At 41.6% G+C, this 22,826-nt stretch overlaps 1 protein-coding gene across 17 annotated transcripts in view; it reads left to right on the plus strand.

The window, feature by feature from the left end:
* Positions 1 to 22,826, plus strand: part of LOC109636681 (3',5'-cyclic-AMP phosphodiesterase 4C-like) — an 84,615-nt gene that overhangs the window by 39,627 nt on the left and 22,162 nt on the right. For 2 of the 17 annotated variants that reach the window (XM_020098561.2, XM_069521782.1), the window contains exon 1: positions 12,220 to 14,213. The exons of 12 other annotated variants lie outside the window; for them this stretch is intronic. In XM_020098561.2, the coding sequence (XP_019954120.2) occupies positions 14,080 to 14,213 (134 nt within the window). In that variant the 5' untranslated portion in view covers positions 12,220 to 14,079. Of the gene's footprint in view, positions 1 to 3,544; positions 5,138 to 12,219; positions 14,214 to 18,981; positions 19,224 to 22,826 lie in introns of those variants that run through there. 3 more of the 17 variants (XM_069521783.1, XM_069521784.1, XM_069521785.1) reach the window with 3 other exon arrangements.

Raw genomic sequence — 22,826 nt, forward strand, 5'->3', positions numbered from 1 at the left:
GAGGATCCTGTGGCAGCAGATGCAGCCGAACACAAACCTTGAGTCAGAGACGAGCAGGGAGGGAGTGTACGAACACCTCAGTGCAGTGAATTCAGAGCTAACGCGGCACCGTCTCGTTCGTCATGACAGCAACATGTGTATCTTTCAACATATCAAGAGATATCTTCCATCAAACCTTAAATACAACCTGATCGGAGATTATTAGTCATCTCAGAAGTGAAGGAGTCATTTTCTGACATTCAAATTAGAAACTTACTGTGTCAGTGTGAGAGACAGAAGCACTGCCAGGTTGTGACGCAGGACTTAGATTTTCCACCATGGCCTGCAGGTCAATTGAGGAAACCGGTGAGAAAACTGCAGGGAAGGAAAATCTAAAGCCGCCGTTGATCTTTGTAATCTGTAAACTCACAGTCAAATGTATTTTTATGGTTGTGACAGTGCATGTTCACAGGCCGACCGGTGCAGCCTGATGTTTGAAAGCAACTGTTCGACTTTAATATTTGCAGGAAAGTGGTTATTGAGCTTTAGAGACATACAGAAGAAATGCTCACAGTGTTGCATTGTGGTCTGAGTGCTGCTCTCACAGCTGTTTCAACTGAGTCAGACTTGAATACTGGGAGATAAGAGCGTTTCCCACAGCGATCACAGCAACGTCACTGGATATTTATTATATGTTGGCACCATACGGCTCAGGAGATTTCTTTTCATGTGGCTGGGAGCTGCTGGAACAGTGGTGCTGCTTGTTGTGCTGGTGCTCATGCATACATTTTTGTCATATGTGCACCAGCTAAAAGGGGAAATAACTGGGCCTTTATGAATCGTTGGAAAACCTCAGTGGAACATTGATCTTATGATGTGATGTTATTTTGGTGACAGATACGAGCACAGACGCCATCTCATTACTCTTCAGTAATCCAGTAAATGCTCAGGTTTGTGCAACCAACACATTTCTCACTGAACGTTTATTAGAGAAGCTTCTTTGCCAACTCGACTCACACCCAGTTTTCAGAGGAAAGTCATTAGAGTTACCCAAAATGCAGCAGGAGTGTCAGATAGTAAAAACCCAACAGTTATTTAATCGCTACAAATCTCCCTGTAAGTGTCGTTAACTGAGCAGAACAAAGCTTTGATTTACAGTATTTTACTGCACTATAATTAATACAGTATATAATAAAAGCTAAGTCATCACAGTTAAAAACAAAGATCAAGCAGCCACCAGTGACGGGACAGAGCACATTAAAAAACTATAATCACACCCTTGATGAATGTTTATTTCATATGACAGACTGGAAAACACTTCAATATTGTTATAGTTGATCACTAGTTTATTTAGTGCAGAATTCAAACATCTTTCCTCAGGTAAACAAGAAACATGGATGCCTCTGCCACACACTGTCTGTCTGCCTGTGACTACATTACATTACAACTAACTATGTGGTTAAAGCAGCTTGTGTTAATTTACCTCACGCACCGTTACATGGCAGTGTTGTCATTATTCAGTAAAACATCATTTTAAACTCATTTTTACCTTGTTAACATATTTCATGGTGTATTTGAAAGTATAATAGATTGAAACAAATATCCAGGTTTTTATACATCCCTCAACTTGTGGCTGTTTGACCACAGCACACCTCTGATACCCCTCCTCATTTCACCAGCTGAGTTAGTGGGAGCTGGTTTATGACACATCAGCAACACATTATTATCTGTTTGACAAAGTAGCCAAGCAGAGCTGAAGGCGTATGTGATCTGATTTCGACCCTGTGCCTGTGATCACCTCGTGGCTGCTGCTCCAATATTCATGTGTGTTTTCATTTATTTAATTCTCTCTCTAAAAGTAAAAACTGAGAAGGGAACAGAAATTCAAAGATCATTTAATGAAATATGAAGCAAAACAAATTGGATAAAAAGAACATTAAATAAAATGTAAAAACAAGATACAACTAAAGGATAAAATAAAAATACAAATTTCATCTGTTTTTGTGTTTTCATATTTAACATACTGTTTTGTTAATATCCTTAATAATCCTTAATTACTTGCAATTACTTGCTCATATCCAGAGCAAACTGCTGCTAGACAAACTTGTCTTAAAACCAGACTCAAATCAGGAACGTTGTGATGACACAGTCTTTAACCCAGAGGCCTCTGTGGAGCAACTTTACTGCACTTCAGGTTCACACTTTTTCACACAGGCAGGATTAATATGAACGAACCTTCCACATTAAAGTTCTGTAATTTAATGCTGTTATGAGTCTGTATGTCGATTCTAATAGTGATTTATTTAATTGTTGTTTTAATGAGGTATTTCTAGGGTTGCAAAGGAGCGGAAAATTCCCGGTAAATTTCCAGAAACTTTCCATGGAAAGTTAAGGTGGGGAATGAGAGTTATGGGAATTTATGGGAATATTGGGAATTTATGGTTATTAACTGCAAATTGGGGGTAATTTAAACAAACTGGATCATATCCAAATATAAATGTAAATATTTTTGTTTTGTCATAAGCAGACATCCATGCAAAATAATACAATTAAAAAATATGACATTTCAACAGAAATATAGTTGGCTAAACAACTGGAATGGTCTTCAAAATATTTGACAATTGATGTATGAATTCTTGTATGGTTACAGAAAACCATCTTGCAGGAGTCTTAAGAAACAGCATCACATTTGAGGTAGCTACCGCCACCATAATAAGCTAGCCTCTTAAATGGCCAATGAAATGAAAAATAGCTTACATTCAGCACCTATTTTTATTTAATATTTCCAAGTTAAACATCAGTACTATTATAGATCAAATATATTTACCCCATAATATTATCAAAACTTACTTGACTTCAGATAGTCCTCGGGTTCAAATGTGTGGCTTCAATAGTCTTGAAATCAGATGTGCATGTGATGGAGGAATGCACAGTGCATGTAGGGGGTGTGGCCTCAATAGCCCTGCAGTAAGCAGTGTGCTGTGATTGAGGAGTGTACGTGAAGTAAATCTGGTTGTTTTAGCCAAGATTATGCTTAAATATATTTTCCCCAACTATATTTAAGTTCCCTGTTGAGGGCCAACCTCCAATTTTGTAAATTTCAGATTTATTCCCATATATTCCCGTTAATTCCCATAGAAAGTTTCCAACTTTGAAAATTACCGGAATTTTGCAACCCTAGGTATTTCACAACACATACAAATTGTCTATGATGTAAAAATAAATATTCTCCCTCTGTAGTGGTGACACCTTAAGATGCCAACATGAACAATAATACCAACAAACACATGGAGACTTAATTTCCAGCACCAGAATTTTAACAGCTCTGTATTGGTGAGATCTCGCTGGCGTCTCGTTGAGGTTATAATGTTGTCAGAGGACGTGTGTGTTTCTTTGACTGAGGTGTAATCTCACATCTGAGCCAGTCGTATCTTGGCTGAATCATCATCCTGTCTTAGTTTTTTTCGTCCTCCGACTTCATTTATCGTGTGAAAAGTTCATTAGTGAGGAGGAGTTGTTAGATTTGTCTTCACACTCCTCGTCTACCTTTCTGGAGGATTACTTGAGTCGTGCGATGGGGTTTTATGTCCTCGTTTCTGTTTTTCATCCGTTTTTGTGGCTTAAAGTTTAGTTCAGTGTAGCTGAGATAAATTGTTGATTAATCAAATAGTTGATTGACAGAGATTTATGATAATTAATTCATTGTTTGACTATTTTTCAAGCAAAAACATTGTGTGTCCAGTGTTTGTCGGGTTTCATTGTAAACAGATAATCTGACTTTTTCCACAGGTGAAGCATCTTTGTGTTTTTTTTATTTCTTGTGCTCTTGTACACTAAACACTTTGTCTTCTGGTTAATCTATATTGAAAATCAGCTGCAACCCTAATTTACCTCATTATGTGACAATCATGAAACTACAAAAAGTTTTTTGTGTGGTACTTTTGTGTAACCACTATTTGCCATGCATCCTTATGTGCCCTTCATCATCATCCCCCCACTCGACACACACACGCACAACCCGCTTGCCACCCTGCCCAGCAGCAACTCTAACAATATACCCTGTAATTATGTTGCTGCGGGGCAGCGGGAGGAGGGTGTCAGACTCGGCGGCCTGCTGATCTCACGTGTCAATGAAGGCTGAGCCATGCCAGCTCTGCCAGACACAAAAACACCCGTCAGCCACGCTCTGGAGTCAGTTCTCCCTTTGACAAGTTGGGACACACCAAAATGTCTGAGTGTTTTCACAAAACCCAGAAAGGGTCAAAACTAGATATATGAAAGTGTGGCTTAAATAGGGATCAGCCTGTAGCATGAAGTAAGAATTTACATATTTGTCCTGGGATTGGATGTCCTGTACAAAACAGACTCCTCAGGACTTGGTGGGCTGTCTTCAGCTCCCACATCGACCTCAGGGGACTCTCACAGTAGAGGAAGAGTTCAACCCTCGCTGTATCAGCAGATACTCCACCGTTCCTCTTTTCTGCAAACCGAGTGAACAACTGACTGAGAAGTAGAGAAACCAAGCTTCTGTAAAAGTTTCTCTCCTGTGGACAATTTGGAGCTGTGCCGCTAAAGAGCGTTTCAGGAATGTGGTGGATGTCACGTCTGGGATTAGTTTGGGTATTTACAACAACAACAAACCAATGAGAGAGGAGAGACAGCTGTGGAGAATCCTTCAGTGCAGCGACTCGTCGCTTTACAACAGCTCCCTTTCTGCTTTCTGCTCCTTCCCTCTGCGGAGACTAATTGAATCTCACACTGCTCTCCGTCTTGTTGAGGCTTGTCCGGGTCGTCAGTGGAAGAACTCTGCAACATTCTTCAAAGATTTCTCCTGCATCCTGAGGCTCCGAGCTTTGATCAGATCCATCCGACTGTATCTGCCTTGTTTTTGTGTCTCACCTGAACTCCACCTTTGTCCTGGTTTGTCTCAGTCCAAAACCTCATGGAGTCAACGCAGAACCAGCAGGTGGTTCGCGGGAGGAAAAAATAACAGACTGAGTTGCAAAGTTAAGGAAACCTCATAAGATGTGTAGGTTATTTTATTTACAGTCCAGTCAGATGAGTCAGGAGCTCAAGGGACAATGAACAAAGACCCTCGATTGGCGAGGAAGGGCGCGTCGACTGGTTTTGGACACGGTCGGAGACACTCGTGCTTGGGGTATGTTCCTAAATCTATGCATCCTGCAGCTTTTCAGCATATTCTCATATTCATGAGAGGGAGTGTTCATACAGGTTTCAGAGCGCATGTCTCAGAGTGATACCTCCAATCTCAGGGCTACGGTTACTGCATAAAAACATAAAATACTTTTTAAACAGTACACTCTGCGCATTCAGGGATTTCTGGATTTCTGTAACAGTGGTTTTACTGTTAGTGATGATCACATTGTTATTTTTACATCTTTTTAGTTCTTACTTTCTGGTCAAAATTGAATAGAGATGAAGAGAAGAGGCATATTTTTTTAAACTTGGCTTGTGAGAAAATAAGAAAGATGGATAATTAGATATCACAAAGATAGACAACACCTCAGCTGTGTCATGTGGACTGACTACAAGTCTCTGAAAAGAAAGTTTGGTCTCTTGAAATGATTCAGAAATAAAAAAGATCAACAGTGAGTATCAGGTTCAGGATCCTCCCACAGGACCATAGAGTCGAGGGTTTTGTTTGTCTAAAGCTGCACCAGTGTCCACAAAGAAAAATCCACTGAGGAACCAAAACCAATTTCCACACACTCGTCCTTAGAAATGCAGCAGAATGCAGAGGAGCCAGAGAACAGCTTGAGTTTAGGTTATGAGACTCAGACGCATGATGCATGATGTATGGGATGGATGGTGGAGAGGCGACGGATTTATTTTTAATCACGTACAAGTTTTAAACATGTGATGACTCAGGACAGTTATATGTTTACTCATCGAGAATGACGGACTTGACGGGTTAATTACGTTCACTTTGTTTTGACGGAGCATCTTAAAGTAAATTGTGTTTATCAGATCTGATGGAGAAATATCTGACATGAAAACCTGTCTTGTATTTATATTTCATATTTATATGAATTCTATAAACAATGTAAGTGTGTAGAGTGTAGAGAGAATTACTATATGTGAGGAGTGTGAGTGTGTGTGTGTGTGTGTTGATCAGCACCCTGAGTGTGTGTGACGAGGCCAGTCCTGTATTCACATGGTCCTTGAGCTGCTCTGTCTTCCTCTTTGTTGGTATTTTACCCAACCACCTCTGAGAGGAAGTACATTTTGTTTGTGGCAGGTTTTCTTTCAACAGACTTCCTGTTTTTGCTGAAAGTCTCCCAGACACAGTTCTAAGACTGAACAAGGGACTGAGTGAAATGAGGGTTGGACCAGCACAAGTTTAAAAACAGATGCACATACAGCACAACATTATTTGTTGATATGAATGCACAGGAGAAGGACGGTGTGTGTGGATAGATAACCCCGTCTGTTGTTAATGATGTCACAGTGAGGGACGGACTCGTGTCCCGCTGACAAACACATGCTGTCGTCTGTGTGTCCGTGCAATGCTCCTCAAGCCATAACCACATGTGCACATGTTTTCTTTATGTGTTTCCCCGTGTGCGTGTTTAAATGTGTGTTTACGCATTCCAGCGTATCGTTTCTTGCTCGTGTGCTCGTGCCTGTTCCTGTCCTCATGCATCACACTGGGCACGGACCAGTGGGCGCCACCCAGCTCTCTATTGACTCAGCCTCCCATACCACATCCCATCATGACCACAAACACACGTCACACCCTCACCCACAGCAAGAATCCGCACAGGAGCAGGAAAAATAATCATGTTTCCTCATGAAGTTTTCAGGCTGAAGGGTTTCTGGACATCTGAAGCAGCCTGGTCACTACTACACTTGTCCCAAACTGGAGTCCAGTGTGATCCCAGTCAGAAACGTGTTTGTGACCCAGTGTAGCCACAGCTGAGTCCAAACAGAGCGATAGAGGGGGAGTCAGGGAGGGAGGCAATAACACAACAGACCCCCAAAAATAAAACCCCAGAGCCTGGAATAGTTCTCCAGCCCCGCCAGCCTGGCAGCACACATGAATGTGACATGTGTAACTCGTTTCTCATGTACACATTCTTTCTGTGTGTGTATGTTTGTGTCTCTCTCACACACAAAATCCATATTGATCGAGTTTTAGGTTCTTTGAGGTCATGATGTTGTCAGTTGAGGTGTCATGTTTTATCAGCTGTGGAAAAACAGTTTCAGGCCTGAGTCTGTTTTCTGCTTCTAGTTGAGAAGTGATGTGGGAGAAGTTTACCTCCACCAAGGAGCTTATGTTATCACCCCTGTCCGTTTGATTGTTGGTTTGTCTGCTGGTTTGTCTGCTGGTCTCCATGATACAGGTATACTCTTCCCTACTGAGGACCATTCTGGTTATTTAGGGTTAGGAGGAGGTGTTTTATGCTGTTTTAAGAGCGACATGTTGGCCACAGGTTTGGTTTATTACAACTTAAATATTTCAGCTTTCACTACCTCCCTTCTGACGAGTCCTTTACCATTTTTATATATTGTATTTTTAAAAATACACAAGGAAACAGTAAATATCATGATTCTGATTGTTTCTGTAGTTGTATGATAAATTATTTGTATGTGTGTGTGTGTGTGTGTGTGTGTGTGTGTGTGTGTGTGTGTGTCTGTGATTGTATGCGTGACTTTCTAAAGGTTAGGGCGACCTCTGCTGGGCAGTGACTTCACCTTCAACTCACATATTTACCAAATATCAACATTATCTGATTCATCGATCGAGTTGTTGAAATGGCTGAAGTGTGAAGTGAGCTTGGATAACTTATCTTTACCAAACAAAGAGCCAAAGCTCCAAAAACAACATAAATGCACAGACACTGCCCTGATTTGAAGTAACTGTTGACACTGTGCTCGGCTGTGACTCCAGCGTGTGTGTTTAGTGGGAGTCACAGAAGAAGCAGAGTGACGTCAGAGCTGCAGGAGCAAAAAAAGAAGCACAGCGGCCAACTGAAGCCAAGATGTAATCATTCCTCATGTCAACACTGTACAGGGACAGACGTTAAAGTTGCAGTAACACTGAGCCGTGAGACACATGCAAACATGAGGACTGTCTGTGAAACTGCTCCAGACCCAGATTAGAAAAGTCACATTCAGTTTCACCGTTTCTGTTCCACAGTTATTATGATTTCTCCCCTGTCTGTTTGTTTCATGTTTGGTTTGTATGATTGTTTGCAAGAATAAATAAAAACCATTGGACTGATTACAACAAAACTCACTGGAAGGATGCAGCGTGGGTCAGATGGCCCTTCTACTTACAATTAGTGACCTCAGAGATGAGATGACCATCTTGCTGTAAAACCACGACTGCATCTCTCAGACCACTCCTCCCCCTCTGGTTAAAGTAACATATAAACCACAGCCAGTAACAACTTGAACTAAAACCTGCGTGGTTAGATATCACTGCTCTGAGCTTAGTGTGTCGCACAATCTTCTCCACAAGGTGGGGCTAGACCCTCTCTGCTCTGTTGATGATCCAGTGCAAATAAAGTGTTGCCAGCTCTTCCAGGCTCTCGCCAGTGGTAGAGAAACTCTGGGGTTTGAAATGAGGAATTAAAAACTGCGAACAAATTCTGGGATCACTGAAATGTCGTTTGGCTGAATTTCACAGACGAAACCTTTATGTTTGTCTTGACGTCAGATTGCCAGGTTGCACTGACAGGAGGTTGTGATGTGTGAAATTTCATCAACACATCTGTTTTTATTTATCAAAACCGAAGACTTAAAACAAAGAACAAGACTAATGAGACCATTACAGGAAATTCACTGCACAGTCAAACAAATCTTTATTATGTTGAGAAAGGGTCAAGTGTCATTGCTGATGAGTGTGTTTCTAATGTGGATGTTCAGCCCCCGGAGGAAAACAGTCAGTCAGTCCTGACAGAAACATTGGTCGGCCTGTGAGAAGAACACTTGATGATACTATGAGCTTTCTGTTTGTCAGAAAGAAGATTTGTTTTGCTGTGTGAAGTCCACAGCCTGAAGGCCCTGTTGCTTTTTTGCACTGTTTATGCTCAGTGAGAAGCTGCAGCACAGTTTAGCAGCGCTGGAGGAATCAGCATGTGATGTTGTTTAAAGCAGGATTCTGAAGCATCGAGAGAACATCACTCGACTCAAAGGTCGTGAATCTATAAAATGAGTTTCCTTAGATTTCCGTGCCAATATATGATGTTTATAGATCCAGTGTGTACGATTTAGGTGAAAGGGAACTATTGGCAGAAATTTAATGTAGAATAATTCTCATGATGTTTTCACTCATTCGTTTCATCTAAATTGTATGAATTTTAGTTTTCTTTACCCCAGAAAAGGCCCTTTATATTGAAATACTTTAGATTTACATCGAGGGGACCCTCTCTACGTAGGCCGCCATGTTTTTTACTATAGTCCAGACTGGACAAACTAAAACCTTTTGAGTTTTTATGACAACTGAAGCTACCACAGGTTCTTTTTCATGTTTGGAAGGAGAGGGTGAGGTGAGGGGTGTTCAGATGCAACATGAAACTTCAATACTAGATATCACTAAATCTTACACACTGTACCTTTAAATATAAGTATTGTACAAACACACACACGCAGATGTCTCTCCATGACTAATGAGGACATTATATTAAGGTACATTGATTTCCTGGAAACTATCTCTAACCCAAACTCAAACTTTAACTCTAGTAACTACTTGTCTAACCATGACCTTATCTTAAACCTTAACTATAGATACTTCTTGCTTAACGCTAACCTTAACTTAAACTTAAACTATAGTTGCTACTTGCCAAATCCTAACCTAAACACAAATTTAACCCTAACCCTTAATCATAGTTACCACTTACCTAACCCTAACTCTAACCATAACCTAAACCCAAACTTAAACCCTTAACCGCAGTTACTACCTGCCTCACCCTAACCTTAACCTAAACCATAGTTATTACTTGCCCAACATTAACCCTAACTTAAACCTAAATCTAAGCTGTAGTTACTACTTACCTAACCCTAACCTTAATTTAAACCTAAACCTAAACATTCAAAACTACTGGCTTAACCCTAACCTTAACCTAACCTTAACCTAAACTTAATCTAATTCTAACTTTAAAATGTGTCTTTACGCTAAATGTAATAATTTAAGGTCTCGCTTTAAGGAAGACAAGTCTCCATAATGTGACCGTGAAAACGTATTTAGGTCCCTATAACAGTAGTAATACACACACACACTCGACACTCCTCCCTCGCAGCTTATTCTCATTAGCAGATGTAATGCTGTCATCGGAGCCGGCAGCCAGCTGGGCTGCAGAAGTCATTTGGCCGGTGGATTCGGTTACACAGCGGGCCTCACAAACACCTCATTCTCAGCAAACGTCCACACGTGTGTTGCAGAAGGAAGGAGTGAAGTAGGGGAGCACTGGTGGGCAGGGTGAGGGGGTTTACCACATGCAGGACAAAGCTCAGAATATCTAAATATGACACTGGAAATCCCAGCAAGATAAACCCAACATTTGTTTCTTTGTAAATGACGACAAGGAAAGAGATAGCGAGAGTAGGAAGAGTGTGAGAGGCGTGTGTGTGTTTTAATGCATAAGTGAATTCACTGCATTGTGGGGATAAGGTCCAGTTTTATTCATTATTCCCATGGTTTGAAACTTGTATCAACCCTCGTTTGTAGATAAATAACTTCCAGGAAAATGAACAGAGAGCAGTTTTTGTGAGGCTCTTCGTGACCTTGCAGTGAAAGGCCGTGCGTGCTGCGTTGTGAAGGCTGTAGCGGTCTCCTGAGGGGAAGTCAACCCACACAAAATCTGAATGAAGAACATTTGTGAATCAGTGTCATTGGAAAAGAGTCACTTTGGGGAGAACAAGGGGGAAATTGCTCACATGTGTTTTGCCAAACAGTCACAATGGATGGTCACCAGCAGGAGGCAGGTGATTGGCCTCTGTGGTCTGGAGGGTTTCGAGGAAATACTAATTCCAAACCGCAGCTCCTGAACTTATGGTATAACTCATATTTAAAGATGGCCGATATGTCGGCTCCCCACAATTAAAGCCAAAGCATATTGATTGCCCCCTGATGGCTGGCTGCAGTATAGGTCATAAACCCTGCCTCCTCCTTGTTAGCAGATGGGACATGGTCCAAACTAATAATCAAATTTTCTCAAAGATGGTTTTGCTCATTTTAGGTAGTTCTGAACAAACATCTTCATTTTTCCTGTATGTTTGGTTTTGATTTGTTATTTGATGTTCTAAAAAAGTGTAACGTCATGATTGACAGCTGAGACTGACTCACAGTTGGTCGAGTGCTTGTATCAGTGGGTCTTCGATGCGGCGGCTCATTCCCCTTAATGCTATAGACTCTGACAACAAATGTGCATGATGGTAGCGCTCGTATCCAGGATAGTTTAGCTTCATTTCACGATAGTGGGAGGAAGAGGAGACACAGTGTCCATCTTTATATATATACGGCCAACGGTATAATTATGCCTTTAATGTAAAGACACAGCTGAGAATCCACAAACGATGCAGTCGCTGCGCACTCAGCTGGACCATCCACATAATGACACAGTTTCCAAATAGTTTGGGTAAATAGAAACACTGATACCCACATGTCTATGAAAAACTCATATCAGGCTTTCCTGTAAAGAAACCGCTGAATCTGATATTCTGCAGGAGCCAAGTTGTCTTTGTCCTGGTGGTGAGACAGACGGGAACAGGAGCTTCCCCATCCAGTCCAAATGTGTTTCGTTGGGCCTCTGTGGGAAAATATGGTGGTGGGGACAGAGCTGTGTCTGCATTCTAGGAAAAAGAGTCAAGTGCATTCTAGGTTGGTGTTTGATTACAGCAGTTCAAGCACTCAGCCACAAAACTGTGCTTTGACACCTTTGGGTTGGTGGCAAGATAAGATGTTGAAGTGTCTCAGAATGAAGGACATTATACTGGACTGTTGTGGTGAACATTGAAAACATGGTTTGAGCCTGATCCAGTGTCACTGCAGACAGGAGTCTGTCACACAGAATACAGGATAATGAACGGCTGGTTATATTAAAGACAGAAAGTGGCTGATTTTCTCCTCAAACATAGAAGAATCTTTGCCTGATGGCCTTCAAGTTTTTTCATATTTCTGTACTAATTGAATAATAGGAGCCCACGGCTGATACTAACTTGCCCAGTTGGTGTAAAAATCAGCTACTAACAGATTACAGTTGCAATAATGTGCATTTTAAAAATCGAGTTTATTGGGGGTAAATGCTTCAGTGTGAATTAATTAAAATAACAATCAATAAATTCAAAAAATATACTGTATACATAAATATACATGTTTCTGAGGGTAAATCAGGACTTGGAGCTGTGGTGGTCACAGTTCAGGCAGCAGGTTGAAGACCAGGCTCAAACATCTGACTCCGCCTTCATCATCTCATCATGTCTCCACTCAAGCTTGGTTTTTAGCCAACTCAGTTTTTAAACGTCTGACATTTTAAAGCCCCCCGCTCTTCGCCTCCACTTCCATGTGCCTGCCAACACGTCTGACTCGTCCGCCTGCCCTGTGTCTCAGAAGACAAATATTTGTCTGTGATGTCGACAGCAGCAGGCCGCTCAGTTGGTGAGATCATTGGGTCCAATAAGTCCATCGAGAGACGGATGCGCCTCCTCTGCAGGAGTTGATGCAGGTTTGAACTCTGTGAATTATGCAATCACACCTGATTTTATAGGTGAATATAACATGCATATTCAGCAGTTTAAAAAAGTCTGCTAAAAGACAAAAGACAGAAAATAAATTCTAGAAAGAAAAGCTAAACTGTACAACTAAATGCATGAATTCATTTGTACTCACAGTCTACATGTACATGTAATTCAATCATGCACATTAAAACCCAGCGAACACTGATGCATCGCAGTTAGCACAGACACAGTCTTACCAACCTCTCAAAGGCTTTACAGTCACATTCACCCAGTCTCACACATTTTCGTACAGCTCTTCTATATGCAGCACTTTTTCTATAACACACCATTCACACACCGTCAGAACAGCTGTCAGCAGCAATTTAGATCAGTATCTTGATCAAGGACACTTTGGAATGCAAGCTGGTGGAGCCAGGGATTGAACCACCGACATATTGGTTAGTGGACAACTCTCAACCTCCCGAGCCACAATAAGTTCATGTAAAACACTTGAGGTAAAGCTGAAGCTTTGGGACTGTGATGTTTGAGTTTTGAAAAAAGTTTCTTTGCTGTAAAGTTAATTCTGAAGATGTAATCTAACCATAACCACACCTAAACCAAACCTTAATCTTAGCTTAAACCTTAAAGCATGTCTTCACCTTAAATTGCAATGTTTCATGGGGGAAATGTGACCATGTAAACAGATTTCGGTCCCTACAATCTATGTAATACCTGGACCCCACACACATGCCCTTGTCTCTCCATAGTTGTGAGGACACTCAATGGCATAATGCATTCTCCAGCCCCTTACCTTAACGTTACCCTAACCCTGACCCTAAAACCAAGTCTTAACCCTCAGACAGCACTTTGAATGTGTGAGGACCAGCCAAAATGTCCTCATAAAGACGGTATTAAACCAAACCCCCCATAACTATAGATAGACATGCGCACGCACACACGTGGTGCATGTCTGCTTTAAAGAGCCAGAAATCCATGTGCTGGAAGGAGGGGGCACAGAGAGAAGGAGTGAGGAGGGTGAGCAGGGTGAGGAGGGAGGAGTGAGTCTCCACAGAAGAGGGACAGTTCAGCTCTCAACTCCTCAACGTGGATTTGAAACAAACCTCCCCGCGTAACTTCATCTTCTCCCAACCAGAGGAAACAAGTGTCTGAAAGCCGCTCTGCTCGGACCCCTGTTCTCTGCTCCGCTCCCTCCTCTGGTCCCGGGCCGGGGTCATGCCGCTGAAACTCACCGACGAGGGCTCCCCTCCGTCGGTCCGCGCGTCGATGGAAACCCGGAGCAGCGTGGAGGGAGAGGAGCGCGCGCGCCAGAGCCGAGGAGCGGAGGAGCGCATGGAGGAAGAGGAGGATTAGTGAAGATTAAAAGAAGAAGTGAAACGGGAAAGAAAACCAACCACAGACATGAGTTTACCGACGAACTGTGTGTATCCACCTCCCTCGGTCCAGGATCGCTACTTCACGGTGCGGAACGGGAATATCTGCGGGTCACCGTGCGCAGTCAACCGGCCCATCGACATCGTGCAGAAACGCAGGCGGTAGGCCAGATGTGCTTTCAATCCAGATGTTGTTGCACAATTCGAAAAACTCTCCTGTCTATTCTAGTTTTTTCACCAAAGTTTCATAAAAGTTTATCTTCCAAACACTCCAAATAGTAAGTCATACAATGAATGTTTTCCTTTCCATATTATTAGTTATAACCCAAGTGTCTGACATTCAGCTGCACTTTATATAAACCGTGATGTTCTTATGAGATTCATAGTGACCTTGTGTCTCTATCTCCTCATGAACTCACAGTACATTTCATGATATTTTCATTTAATCTCTAATATCAGCATCATAACCTCAGTCATCTGCCTCTACTACTCAGTAGTGAGTTTACATGGGACTAATTTGATATTACCATAGTAATATTTCATCAGACAATTTGTCACAAGTCATAATTTAAACTCCTAAATCGGATCGTGAGGTCAGAGAAGAACTTTAAGACATGTTCACTTTACACACACACCAGGGGAAAGACGGTCGAGGATCCAAGACTGTAACTTTCAAGTTTTAAAGATACAGATTCAATCTTATCAGAGTTAAATCATTGTAATCCAGCGTGTCAGCGTAATGTTCACACAGTCAGTGTCATCTATCTGCCAAGTTCCAGCCAAGAGCTGATGCTGGCAGACAGACGAGCTGAGCCCAGACCGGAGTAATGACTCAGTTTAGCTTTTAAGTGCTGTTTTATTAGTTTGACGGTGATTCAGACAAACTGATGTCGTTCTGAAGGAAGATCTGAAGCATCTGAGTGTGTGTGTGAGTGTGTGTGTGTACACATACACATGATTTGGTGACCTCTTAAGGACCTTTTCCAGCATAAACAGTGACCTGTCAGGACCAGTACTCCTCTTGAGGACCAATGCCCAAATAAGGCAAAACATAATTTCTGAGGTCCCCATTGTTAAGATTATGGAGTTTGACATAAATTAGTTTACTGTTAAGATGTGTGTGTTTTATTGTGTTTATAAAATAGAAAATAATAAATAGTAATAAACTATACTAGATATAAATGCAAACCATGGAAAAGCCAAATCATACTCTGATATGCAAGAAAACAAAACAGGAGAAAGAGCAACATTAAATCCACAACAATAAAACAATAAAAGAATGACATTAAAAACAAATTTAAAAGAATGAAAGAATTAGTATTTTCTTTACTGAGAATACTCACACACACCAGACTAAATTTATAATGTTTATATCCAGGTTTTCTCTACTGACGCTATGAGTTCACATGAAATCTTTTTTTAATGGATTGCTGCTAGTTCTTTGTAGCGTTAACAATCTTATCTTTTTTTTTTATCTTGAGCTGATTGTGTTGTGCCTCAGTGCCAAGCGTTAGAATAACAGGAGACGGGATGAGCAGGAAAGCTGAGGGTCATGTATTGTGTTATACCACAAAAAGTAGATTATTGTAAAATTAAAGTTGTAGAAATATTATTTTTCTAAATGGGGAAAACAGCTGCTCGGTTTTCCAATCAAATGATTAAAAAGATTAATAATAATAAAAATTCTGATACAACAGTACACCTCATTCTCAGCAGATGAGTGCACCTCAATGTTTACCGCTGCCTTTAGAGTCACAGACGACTAAGAATGACTAATTCTTCAGGCGGCCTTTCAGAGAGTCACAGAGACGTCAGCCTCACCGGGAGGGGGTGGGGGAGATCAAAGTGTTTCTGTAATGTCAAACCACCAATAAAAACCCTTCAAAGGGAGATTGCTTAATGAACGCAGAGTCGGTCGTATTTATAGGCCCGATGTCTCAACCACATGTGTGTAATAAGCCCGTCCCCAAAAAGCAGAAGATTGCACACTGTAATCGTCCAAATCCCTTTAACCCCACTCCCTGTGCAGCTTCCATTAACTCCTGGAACATGGTACCGCTCCCATCGTCATTGATTCACCTCATAAAGTTTCAGCGTTTTTCAGTTAGTTGTGGCAAAGAGGCTCTCATGCTCATCTGTGCAGATATTCAGCTCCTGCTAGGTTCTGATGATATAAAACTGTGAAAAGAAGCAAATCCTCGCAACTGAAAAGATGGAACAAGAGCTGTAATGAATTTGAACACAACACAATTAGAATATGTCAGTTCATTCTTTTTCCACAAAATCTCAATGAATGTTAGTGTTTTTAGTGAAGATCAGTAGATTATCTGAGTAGTTCCCTTTTTTCTGGCTTCTGTAAAATTTTGATTTTAGAATTGCAGCTTTAGCAAATAGTGATTAGTCATGAAATTCTAATAAATCATAGTTATTGGTTCTGGTTGGCTTTCTGATTTCATTTTCTTGAAGCTGTGGATGACATAACATATTATACATTCTCAAATGTATCATTTTGTTTATCTTGTTACCAGGATTTGAGTAATTCTAAAAATTCTTTTTTTTTCCTGGAAGTTTATAAGGTTTTCTTGGAAAAGTATTTTTCTGCTTTTAAACTGATCCACTGTCAAAGCTGCAGTGAACTTCACTTCTGGTGAGAACTTAAAATGTAACTAACCTAAACTCAAATATTCCTCCCAGCTGCTTCATAATAAAAGTTAAAATAAATATTATCAGCTTGACTTGATAACTAGGGTCAGTTGCTGTTGCTCTTTAGCGACTCGTTCTCTGCTGCTTCGTGCTCATTGGTTTTGATTTTAAGGAAAACTCTCTCGTCAGTACAAACACTCTCACGGCCTAAAACCACAAAAACACCACAACACGGGCTCGCAGCTCATTAAAACTTTCCATGACTTTTTTAAAACGACTCTCAGCAACTTATAAGAAATAAAACTGTGGGATACATTTCTTTCTTTTAAATGAAATATTAGTTTAATCAAAACATGACAAGCGAATGATGTAATTGAGAAAATACTGTTTAGTCAACATTCGCTGTCGGTTTTTCTGTGGCTCTGTTCAGAATCAAACCTCCATCACTTCAGACCAGTAGCAGCCTTTAGTTGAAGTCTGAGCCACACATAAGCAGAGTCTACACGCAGGTGTCCTCTGACTCCTCGCACGCAGCCCGTCCCTCTCGACGGTTCAGAAATCACACCTGACCTTTGGTGGTGTCAGAGCAGGTCGGCCAGCCCCATCGGGCCTCATCCCATGTCAACATACATGACGCACAGCTCACTCTACACAAGGTCAAAGGTCACTGCAGGCTGCCAGCATGTTGCCACACAGTGTAAATCTAGAGTCACGTTAGCTACAACACTTGAAGTCATGTCTACCACGAAGTGAGTGTTACGAGGATCTGATCGTGGCTCCCGCTGCTGGTTGGATTTTACTCACTCGTTCTGATGGAGCCGATGGAGTTTTCTCTCTCTCTCTGCTTTACACTGAGCTTTTTCTCAGTCATTGGTACCTGTTGGTTTTCAATTAAAGTGGTTGTGCAACTTCATTGATTCAGTGAACAGACCAGTGTGAAGAGCAGTGCCATAGAAACGGTTAATTCAATAGAGCAGGTTCCTGTCCTCATGGAGTGTAGAGGCTGATTGATGGACTTCATGTCTTCCAATGTGCACGGAGACGACAAATAGGCTGCAGAGATTAGAACTTCAGCAACATGGGACAATTGTTTCTCATGCTACAAGATTTGCTGGATTTTTGACCTCTCTGATTGATAGTGATGGCAGGGAATATCTGTTCTTTCTTTATTTTTATTCCATATCTTTCTAACCCTTCTTTCCTTATTTCCACACCATTAAATAAAAAAATCAGGTGGTGCTACAGATGCCTTATGTACAGCATTAGTTCCACCCCTTCATCCAATAAATAACAGTCAAATATCTACCAGGAGTGATATTTATCCACCAATTAAATTATTACATATTCAAATTTATATTCAGAACCTTCAACCACATCTCACAGTGAACAGTGATTCTTTAGTTGCCATTTTATGAACAAATCAGAGCTGTGGTCATGTGAAAACAGGTGATCATATATGTACAGTATAGGGAATGATGGGCTGACGGATCATTACCCCTGTCTCTGTTAAAACATTGTCTCTGGAGTCAGATGTGAACATTCTCGCTGTCGATGACTTTCACCGCTCCCAGGCGAGGCGACGCTGAGATGGGTTTGTTCCCAGACATGATGATGATGTTTCCAGTCCTCATCCAGTCTCTTGTCCAGGGTCACAGATGTAATGTTCCCCACAGCTGTTGCATGTAATGTGTTAGATCGGAGTAGTTTTCCTCCATCACTGCCTGTTCAGGCTTTGTAACATCTGACACACCCAGCTGTTCTAAATGAGCAAGTCAGCATCATTGAGTGATTCTCAACAGATCTGGAATTTTATACGTATGAAGTTTTGACCTTTGGTGAGCACCAACACAAGATATTGACGTGACAGTGGCTGTTCGCTGGACTTGATCCCAAATCGCTGCCAAATCACAGTTAACGCCTTAACCCACCGGACCGCAGGACGCCTCTGCTCCGAGTCTCTGGAGCCGCTTTGCTCTGTTCCTACAACAAACATGTCTCAAAAGAAATCCCACTGTGTCCACAAGCTGAGCCAGCTGGTTTTGGGCTTGTATCTTTGTAGCGTGTTTTATAGCATCCGTTGCATTCTAGTCTCTTATTTTGTGGAAAAGCAAGAACTGCAGTGAGCGGGAGTGTTGGGCCGGGAGTAATTGCAGGCCTGCACACTGGTCGATCAGCATTTCAGTGACAGCCATAAAACCGCAACTGACGTCAGCAGACAAGTGTGACTGTGTTTGTGTGACTGTGTGTGTAGTTGTGTTGAATATCCCTGCTAGAATAGTGGAGTGGATGTTATCCTGACATGACATCTCTGTGACACCAGGAATGATGACCAGCTCAGGGTCAGATCAACTCTCAACAAAGCAGCTCTGTGTCGGTTTTTTCCTGCAGCATTAGACAATAGCACGGTTGAAGGACTAAAACGAGCGAATGAAGACACAAGGCGTCTCCATGCAGCCTGCTCCTGGACAGTTGGTCACAGGTGTTCACCTATGTAGACCTCAGGGCTCCGCCCACACAGCAGGATACCAGGTAGGGGAACGCTGGCAGCTGGAGAGGACTTACACTTCAGTTTGTTTTAGAGGTTCCAGAGACATGACAAGATTGTGTCATATAGACGGACACCAATGACAATATATACAAATATATACAATATTGACGTAGAAAAAAAAACTCTGACTCAGGGTCATGTTAAACTGGTTCTTACTATGTTTTAATAGAATAAACAATTTCAAGTATTTGCAGTTATTGTTTTATTTATGCTTAAACTTTATTTTTGCATAAATAAGTGATATATTTATAACATAGGAAAACACTGATCCAGCTTCTTCTCCTCTGCTACATACCCTCATATCTCACCTCAGGCTCAGGGTACTGATCCAACACAAGAGCTTGTTCTTTTCTAAATTGTGCAAATGTATTTGTATACATCACTGTGTGAAACTCGAAACAGAATGTTTTTTAAACCTCCTTGAAAGTTGTGAGATATCAAATTTTTTGAAATTCTTACTGCTTTCCCCTAAAAGTTCATGCAGGCATATTCAGGGAACTGATATTTATAAGTGTGTGTGATTTGGTGCAGCTTGACTGACTTTAAAGGGAATGTTAGGAGAGGGGAAAATTACTCGTTCATGACTGTTTATTTTTTCTTACTAACTGATGATTAGGATTCAGGGCTTTACGTGACGTCAGGCAGAGAAAGACTCAATGAAGACACCCATCCCCCGTTGTCTTGTCTTATCTTGTCGTGTCCCACTGATGACCGATGTGATTGGCCGCTCCTGGGTTGCCCGCTCCTAATTAAAGGAGGAGATGGCACACTCTTGCCTCGCCACTGGACTCAATCACTGTATAACGAAAGGCGCCAATTAGTGCCATATGAACATGATTAGAGGAACACTCGGCACGGCTTGTTGCTGGGCAAAGACGGTGTGTGTGTTTGTGTGTGTGTGTGTGCGTGTGTGTGCGCACGCGTGTGTCCTGAACCAGCCTGTCCAGTTGTGCATCAGTGTGATGTAAGGTTGATCGATTTTCAGGTCGATGCTGGAGCCAAATCTAGATCTCTACCGCTGAGGCAGTAATCATGAGGCCTGTGTGTGTGTACTTGTACAAATCCCTTTGTGAGGACCGGTTTAAGCAAACACCTTACATAGTGGGGACATTTTTACCGGTCCTCACTTTTTCAACAAACGTCTGTGTGTGTGTGTGTGTGTGTGTGTGTGTGTGTGTGTGTGTGTGTGGTTCTGGTGGTTATGCCCCGGTGTGTTACGCCCTCTAACCAGCTCTTAATGATGTTAATTCCGATCAGCCACAGTATGGATTTCTTCCTCGGCTGGTCGGACTGAGCTAATCACTGCTTATAGACTCCACGATCAATACCTGTCCAGAGAGGGAATCAACCTCTGAGCCGCCCCGGACTCCAAAAAATGTAACCACTTCACCACTGCTCCGGTCACATTCATATTTAAAGGGCCAGTCTGCTATAAAAGCCACTGTTATCGTGTTGCATAGGCAGGCCTTTCTTTAACTGTAGCTCCACGGTTCAAACACCAGAGATGGCAAATGACTGTCTTGCCAAAATATCTTTCACTAGAAAATGATTCACTGCCAGTTCTTGAGAATATCCAAACTCACAAGGCAAGAGAAAGATCATTGTAGCACTGATGGGTCATATCACACCCATCTTAGAACTCACCCTTCATTTTCCTCAGGTACACATCTGTAAAGTTCCATTACTGTATATTGCACAAAGTTATAACCTCATAGGTGGAGGTAATCATGCAGCAGAAGAAAAATGCAAACAAAAAGCTGCAATGCACAAGCTGAGACTATGTTGGGACACTTCTTAAGACAGAATATTTCCATAAATACCTGCCAAACTACTCAAAACCATTGGCATCAACCCAAAACTATGGCAACATATACAAATACTAATGTGTTAAAACACAGTATATCATTAATCACTAGGGTTTGAATTAAATACATTTGGATTTTGAGCTCCTGATCAAACACAAGTAATGTTAATATGTCGGGAAGGAAATTTAAGAACATCTTCCAATTGCTCAATTTGTTTAAAAAAAATTGTAAATCTGGGCGTAAGGGCAATTGATAATGAAAAGCATAGTTGCACATCTGCTGTTCTTGTACTTCTCTTTCTTTCTTTCTTTTCTTTTCTCTCCACTGTCAGCAGTCAGAGCGGAGACCTGCTGCTTTCAAAGGCCAGAGTCTCTTCCTGTGCCTGTAGGTCAAAGGTCACACAGAAAAATAATAAACACAGCAGCTGGTTCGACTCGGTGCAACCTTCTCCTCCCCTTGGTTATATTTAGAGAGACATGAGCTGCTCTGAGATCAGATGTTGATGTTGGACGTAGAGAGTTTGCTGTTTGGACAGAGATCCTCAGTGGCTGCAGGTCAGGTGAATGGAAAGAGCAACTGTGTCTCCATGGAGGCGTGGCCTTCAGTGTCTGCTGTATACAACAGTGGAAATAGTTTTCTGAGGAGAGAATCTGAAGATGACTTTGTTTAAGTTATACACATCAGTGATTTGATCAAATGCAAACAATGTGTAAAGTCATATTTGATAATGTTCACACATTTAGAAACGTCTGACTTGTTTCTGTTTTGTACAATATACGATATAGAACTGGAAATAAACTAGTGCTGCGTCAAAAGTGATGCATCAATTTACCCGACAGAGATATTAGATGAAATGTATCTCCCACATGATTCTTCCCACAGGTGTTCTGTGAAGGAAGTGAGAGGTAGAAAACTTTTACCAAAACAATTGGAAGTTTGTAATTTAGTGCAAATGAAACATATTTCCTTTTGTTAGGACAGAGACTTTTTGTGGTTTTCAGTCTGTCATTTTTTTTCAATCCATGTGGTAAAACAATCAGCTTTTATCTTGTGGTGAGTGACCCTGGTGCACCTTTATCTATGTTTATTTCTGTGATGGATTGTCAGTAACATTATCTAAAGAATAGTGCGTCTTGGAGGTGCATGGTGATGCAGTTGTTTAGCATCGTCATCTTGCAGCTAAAGAGATGAGGGTGCAAACCTGTCGGGTTATCTGTGGAGTTTGCATGTTGTCGTTGTGCATGCGTAGGCTTTAAATCACAGTGCAACTCCATGCATACATGGAACCATAGAAAGACACACACACACACACACACTAGCACACAGTGAAAGGAAAGGGGGTTTCTGGAGCTTTCAGATCAAATGTACAATAGACTTGAGGTGTAAAACAAACAAACTCTCTTTAGTCCCTGAAGTCTCTCAGTCAAACACACACACACACATTTTCATAAAGCGTCCCCTGGCCTGTTTTCGTCTCTCGCCTCTCCTCCTCACCTCTCGCCTCCTTCCTGGTGTGATGTTTGAGGCCCCTTAGTTAATTCCCACGCTACAAGGAAAGAAAACAGGAGGGAGCTTGTGTGTATATGTGTGTGGGTTGACCTCTGACCTCAGGGCCTGTGTCATCCCCCATCAAATAACATCTGGCCTGTGTTCTGTATCAAAAAAATCCTCAAATCCCTTGGCCCTGGTTCCCATGTGCACATCACAAGCATGCATCCACGAACAGCAACTGGAAAGTAGTCGTACTTGACATTTCCCAGTCTGAGGTTTTTACTCTTT

The sequence above is a fragment of the Paralichthys olivaceus genome, chromosome 3 (genome assembly GCF_024713975.1).
Source record: "Paralichthys olivaceus isolate ysfri-2021 chromosome 3, ASM2471397v2, whole genome shotgun sequence".
Lineage (NCBI taxonomy): Eukaryota > Metazoa > Chordata > Actinopteri > Pleuronectiformes > Paralichthyidae > Paralichthys > Paralichthys olivaceus.